Source organism: Canis aureus, chromosome 10 (genome assembly GCF_053574225.1).
Source record: "Canis aureus isolate CA01 chromosome 10, VMU_Caureus_v.1.0, whole genome shotgun sequence".
Classification (NCBI taxonomy): Eukaryota; Metazoa; Chordata; class Mammalia; order Carnivora; family Canidae; genus Canis; species Canis aureus.
The window spans coordinates 19,932,536-19,939,577 of record NC_135620.1 but is presented as its reverse complement, the minus strand read 5'-3'; the positions used below and the strand labels follow the sequence as shown (position 1 = coordinate 19,939,577).

Genomic DNA, 7,042 nt, shown 5'->3' with positions numbered 1-7,042 from the left:
TAACTGCAGGTAAATCTGGTGGAAATGTGCATATCTGGGGCTTCTCGACCCTTAGTATTCAGGTAATCATTTGGTCTTTTTCTTTATGACAAATATTTATGAAAGTATAATTTCCCCTTGGAATTTGACCCAGAATTACTGTGTTTTGAAACATGAGAATCATAAAAATAGACTTACATATGGTTCACCAGGCAAAACTGTCTACATATTAATTAACCTTATTTCACTTCTTTTCCTCTCCTCATTCTCTCTCTCCTATTTTTCCTTTTTTCTGCCCCATTTCCCTTCCTTACTCCCTCCCTTTCTGGTTTGTACCAATAACCAAGTGAAATATCTCTAAGTCTTTCCAGCTGAAAAGCCTGTACAATGTCCAGATGAGCAATTGGGGTTCATCAAATTATTTGAGTTTGAAAATTACTTGGACAGTTCTGATTGTGAAGAATGCCTGTGACTAGCTTACAAGTCTTTTTTTTTTTTTTTTTTGGCTATTATAAAAACATACTCAACATTGGTGAACAAAGGAGGTGATTAGGATAACTAAATGCACAGAAATTGGAGAGTGGCATCCAATTAAATTGTGTTCTTGGGCAAATTATTGAATCCCTCTAAGCTTGTTCCCTCACCTATAATGCGAAGAAAAAAATAGTACCTTATAAGGTTGCTGTGAGGTTTTACAGGTACAGTTGTTAACAGAATGGTTAGCATATATTAAATGCTTAAAATGGGTTCATTGTTATTTTGAGTAGATAAGAATATATTTTTATTTCAGCTGTCTCTGATAGAAAGCGAACTGCCAAAAAAAGAGTTAAAAGCCACACTGCCATCTTTAATTAAAAGGCAAACTACATTTCCCAGAATCTCTTTATTTGTGTGATTCTGGGTTAGAACTGGCAAAAAGAGAGCCCCCTGGATGGCTCAGGGGTTGGGCTCTGCTTTCAGCTCAGGGTGTGATCCTGAAGCTTAGGGATGGAGTCCCACATCAGGCTCCCTGAGGGGAGCCTGCTTCTCCCTCTGCCTCTACCTCTGCCTCTCTCATGAATAAATAAATAAAATCTTAAAAATAAAAGAGCTGGCGAAAAGAGGAATGTTATTGAGATTTGGACAGCAAAATGGAAATAGCACCCATTAATCTGAAAGTCTTCTTGCAATCAGGTGCAGTGAGAGACAGAGTCACAGGTGCTTGGCAGGTTCCAGACTGCCTTTGCACTCTTGAGCTCTGTGTCCATTTATTCTTTCTGACTGCTTGTCCTGTTGACCAACAGCAAATTCAAATCTACTACCGGGTACTTGGCTGTGTATCTACAAAGGAGGAAGCTACACAGAGGCAACAGCATCCCGTAGAGCTCTTAACAAATTATCCCTTCTTACCTGGCTGCTCTGATTGGTTGGTGACTCCTCTGATTCTCTAACTCTTCTTATGGACCTTCACTTTCTCAGCTCTTCCTGCTGTTGTGTGAATTCAAATCTGGTGAATGATAAACATGGGTTTTAAATTCACAGTTCAAAAAAAAAAAATTTCACAGTTCAAGGTCTAAGTTGGGAACCAGAAAGCTTCCATGACTATCTTCAAATAAAACCGTTTAAACTGTACTGCTGATGTTTTGCCATCTGTAATGTCTTCTAAATCCATATGCAGGATCATGTCCTAGAAGATCCAAAGGGACCAGTAGAAAGTGTGACATGTGAGGTGTCATACATGCCAAAGGAATCTCAAGATTTCACCAGTTCACATGAACTTAAACCCAGTGTATATGTACGGGAATATTTCTTAATGGTTTTATATTAGGGCAGAGGAAATACAATGTTGTATCAGCCTATGCTTTCGATATGGGTTCAGTGAGTGGATATTCTGGATTTAAAGTGTTATTTCATGTAACCAACAGTAATTCTAACAATGTCTCTGAAAACTCAACCCAATGGTGGTCTATACTGAATAAAAATGATGCCAAAACTTCCTTATTATAATGTGGTAAAGTATACAAATATTTAGGGAGATTGGCTTTAATATGATAGATACTCATCCACCTGTTAAATATGTCCCCTAACAGGCTCCCGAAGGCATTTCCTTTACCAAGGCTTTGAACTCCCTTCACATCAGCAAAGGCTGTATTGGAATCCTTAAAGAACTTCGTAGTGGCTCTTCTCTGAAAGTCTGGAATAAGGAAATGCTACCACAGAACTGGACTTCTTAAATTTAATGAGGATGATGGAATTCCATAAGGGCAGGAAGAAAGGGCTGCATTTCAATGCCAGAGACCAGATGGGAATGGTTACCATAAAGGGCAGCAGAACCAAAGGGGTAAAGAGAATGGTTTGACCTGCAAAGATTTTGGCTAATTGATGATTGAGTCCCTATAACTGAAATAGGCATTCTACTGAAGTCTCACTTGATTTGTATAAGTATGAAATCTCTGGACTTTGTGAAAAGAGGTCTGATTTGGATCACCACATGAGGACATTACATTTCCTTGATCAATTTCTCTATGGGCACAGATTCACTGATTCAGACTTCTTCAATGAAGGGGAGGCTGGATCATTTTAAGGAAGGATCCTGCTATACTGTCCAATTTAATACTACAAATTTATCTTCAAGTTTTCCCTGATGGGCACAATGTACTTACTGATTCTCAACTAATACTATTCCTGGTGACCCCAAATTGCTCATGTAGCTCCAATGTCAGGGAAAGAGCTTACGGAAGTCAGATAATTGAATCAAGTTTTGGTTTACATCTCTCTCATAAGGAATTCAAAAGTCACTGACCACCCCACCCCCATATTTATTTTTCTATTCTGGGAAGTATATTTGGAATAGAAATTCTTAGAAACTAGCAGAACCCCTGTTTACCTTGTTAGCGCTAAGATCTGTATAGAATGAGGGCTTTTAAGATGATAATGGCAGTGGAAGCCCCTAGAACTGCCTCTACATACCACAAGTGGAAAGAAAACCAATACTGCATTTTTGGAGGGATTTCAGAATTACCTCTATCATTAAGGATTTGTAGGAAACAAAAATGGTAAGGCCCTACCACCCAACACTAGTAACAGACTGAATATTCAAAATAAAAGAAAAAAACATGGCATTGTTCCGTTAGGCCATCTGCTTCAGGGTGATGGCAAACACGGTAATATCAGAAATTTACCTGAGTATGACAGCCCACTGTTTCATTTTATTTGCTGTACTGAGTTCCCTGTATAGAAACAATAGCATATGGAATTCCACAATAGTGAATGAGGTATTTGGTAGGTTCGCAGACGAAATTTTGGCAGAAACTTTGGAGTCTGGGAAGGCAAATCCACATTCAGGGTAGGTGGCTCTTTCTGTGAGAACAAGACTATTTTGTGACACAGGTGATCTGATGCAAGCATCCTGCAATCAAGGTGGTGGGCAGGTCCTCCCATAGAATGGTGCCATAGCAGAAAATAGTACCTTGTCTACTATTGTTAGGTTGAGCTCTTAGTAGCTAGACTGGACTTGGTGAGGGGATATTCATGTTGCCAAACCTGTGCATAATCTCCATTCCTGCCTGGGCTCATTGGGCAACAATGAGGGTGGCTGAGGAAAGAGAATGACAAGAAGACCTTGTCATCTTCTCCACTTGATGATTGATACCTTTCTTAGGAGGGTGCTTTTTGGGGGGAAGCCATGGGATACACATATATAAGTAATATATCAAGACGGTCGATCCACATACCTTCTCCTCAGAACTCCCTCATCACCACTTTTTAAATCCCATTCCTTCCAAGTCCCTGCCAATCCAGCCACCACCTCAATTGCAGTGGGATTACATTAGAACACTTCTATCACAAAACAGGCTGTCATTTGTTCTCACAAAAATGGCCACTTACCCTGAATATGGATTTGCCTCCCCAGCTTGCACAGTTTTTCCCACAGTATCATCCATTAATTTACCAAATGCCTCATTTACTGCTATGGTATTCCATATAATGTTTGTTTCTGTTTAGGGAACTCATGTTACAGCAAATAAAATGTGGTACAGGCCTCATGCTCCTGTAAATCACTGATATATGCTCTCCATCACCCTGAAGCAGAATGATACAATATCTTTTTTCTTTTTATTTTTTAAGATTTTTATTTATTTATTCACGAGAGACACAGAGAGCAAGCAGAGACACAGGCTGGGGGGAGAAGCAGGCTTCCTACAGGGAACCTGATACAGGACTCGATCCTACGACTTGGGTCACACACTGAGCCAAAGGCAGATGCTCAACCACTGAGCCACCCAGGCATCCCTCTTTTTTTTTTTTCTTCAATATTCAGTTCTAGGACCAGTTGGGTACAAACATTCTAAAGATATTGTAGATGGTCTGATTCATCTATAAATACATGGTGATATTTCTACCTCGATTCATGGATTTAGGAATCAAGGGACATAATTGAGAGTGTCTCCTCTTACTAAGTAATTTTTCCCTATCTCATGAGCCTACTCTCTCACTTAAGATGTGTTGATACTGGTTAATTTTAGGTCTCAGCACTTAAGTGAAAGGATATACAGAAGTAAGGGGCCATCTAGAAACCAAATGCCCCTCATATTAAAATGAAGGTAAAACACATCAATGAGGGAAGTGTCACAAACTGCCCAGATGCTGAGGTTTTACACTACGAATCTATGATGTTAGCCTGCATACTTTCTGGGGAAAAGAGAAGACCCCGGGGTTAGAGACAAAGGACTTTATTACTCACAGCAAGAGCTGGAACAGAGAATCAGCATTTTCTTGCACCTGTTTCCTAAGCCCAAAGGGCCCCAGAGTGACACGAGGAGTGTACATGTAGGGACTTGTGTCACAGGACAGGGACCCCCATTTTCGGGCCAGGAACCTGTTGATGAGAAGTCAGCGTGTCTGCCCTTTGCTCCACCATCTTTATCTCCCAAGGCTGTTCATTACACAAGCATTCCTTAGGAGACGCTCCCAAACAAAAGCAGACGTGCCAAGATGTTCAGAGAAGTGAGAGACTTATGAAGAACTGCCTCCCAATAGGAAGCTTCACATATTTTATTGAAAAAAATCTAAGAAATCATGTGAATCATGTACAACATTTTCTCACAAGAAAACATTTAAGCTGTTTTTTTTTAACGTTTCACAGAATTGTAAAACTGTTTAGTTTTCAAAAGGAAAAAGAAACACAATGAAACTACCACAGTATTATAAGTTTTTTGTTTTTTCTTGTTTCTAGGGAAAAGGCTGAAAAATATTTGGTAAATTTTCTCATCATGATTTGTGAGGCTAAGAACTATACTCTTTTATAAATCTGCTAAAAAGATACAAGGAAATGGATGGATCACTGCTTTCTTTGTTCAAAATATTTTAAAAAGCTAAAATCTAATGACAACATGTTAAAATAATACATATTTTTGTAGGATGTTACCATTTCTATAATGGTTTCTCTACACTATATCAACAGTGCAATGGTGATTCAGTGTAAATCATTACAGTGTTTCATTGTTACAATACTTGTGTTCAAGTACATGTTCATGAACATGATCAAAGTCTCTATTTTGACTTTTCCATTATTAAAATAAGGTTATAATTACAGTAGAATTTTTCCTATGGATATCTCTAAATCTGAACCAAATTCATAATACATTCTCTAAAAACCTGTTCAACACTATGAGGTTTGTTATGTTTATACATTTCCTGTAGGTTACAGGAAATGGGCTAATTCTGCATTAGGACACCAAAAACCAAAAATGATTTCTCTCCATATCTAATTAACTATGACACTAAGTTAGTTTACATTCTGGATAACTCAATGGTATTGGCAGGGAGAGAATAGCACCTTAGAGACAGCCCTAACTTAAAAAAAAAAAAAAAAAAATTTTTTTTTTTTTTTTTTTTTTTTTTTAGAGCCTAATAATCTTCTTTTTTCTCTTTTTTCCCTTTTTATTTTTATTCTGGAAACTGGATCGAACTTATTCATATAAAATTATTTATGAAGCCATATAGTATAGATCAAAATGTTTGTATATCCAAAACAAACACCATATTGGATGTTTGGCAGGCACAAAAATAAATTAATTTGATTAAATTATATGTAATCTGATAATATTTGGTCTGAAAAACATGCTAGTGTGTGTGTTTATAAATAATGTAACTGCAAAGAGCTGTAAGCCAGCCAGCCTGCTAGAGGTCAACTCTTCTGCTGTAGCTTTTGGGCATAGAAGTCCCTGCATGTCTCACAGCAGCGCTGATACCACCGCATGTCCTGACACAGGTTCTTCTCTCGTATCACTCGGCAGTACACAGGCCACTGATCTCCCAGGCACTTGAAAGTCAGCGCAGCTGTGAAGCAGAAATAAGGGAGCTCAATACATGTAGATATCCTGGGCGTCAGAAGTAGAAACAAAGAGTAATCATTTAATTAGGAGGATTTTGAACATTCACTTTGACTCATTTATACTGCCTTCTAGAATTTAAGAGATAAAGACACACCCTATGATAAAGTAATAAAATGAATGAATAATAGTCTTACTTATGAGCTCTTTTAGACTCATTAAAGCTAGATTTCCCAAATGAAGTAAGTTGTAATACAGATGGCTTTCAATGTTCAATTTATGGCTTTCATTTAAGCTTCTTTTGGATTTTTAGTTGAGAAGATTAAAAAGAAAAAAAGACTATGTTCATTATATCCATCTTAATGGGAACACAAATTAATTAAGTATTGTTATGGATGAAATAACAAAACAAATATGCTCATACTTATTTCATATTCCTTATTTCTTAGAGAGCAGACATATCTAGGTGGGCTACCTGGGGATCTTGATTTCATACATCTTTAAAATCAAAGCTAATTATCAAAAGTGACTGAAATTTACAATAATCAAGTATGCAGAATCTTTATTTTGCTCCTATTCTAAGATGACTCATTATTTTACTTTTTAAAACCTCAGGTTTTCCACTGTGCTTGTATGCTTGGGGATATACCTTCAAGAAATAATCCATAGAGAAAATGAAATTTTAATTAAAATTTTCTTTTAATTAATTATTTTCTGCCTCATGATACTTCAAGAAGGACTCCAACTAA

General features: G+C 37.4%; 1 protein-coding gene across 1 annotated transcript in view; it reads right to left on the bottom strand.

Annotated features, from left to right (window-relative positions):
- Positions 1-4,974: 4,974 nt before the first annotated feature.
- Positions 4,975-7,042, bottom strand: part of ADAMTS19 (ADAM metallopeptidase with thrombospondin type 1 motif 19) — a 226,741-nt gene continuing 224,673 nt past the window's right edge. Inside the window, exon 23 of the mRNA XM_077911535.1 lies at positions 4,975-6,300. Coding sequence (XP_077767661.1) covers positions 6,149-6,300 — 152 coding nt within the window. The 3' untranslated portion in view covers positions 4,975-6,148. The remainder of the gene's footprint in view (positions 6,301-7,042) is intronic.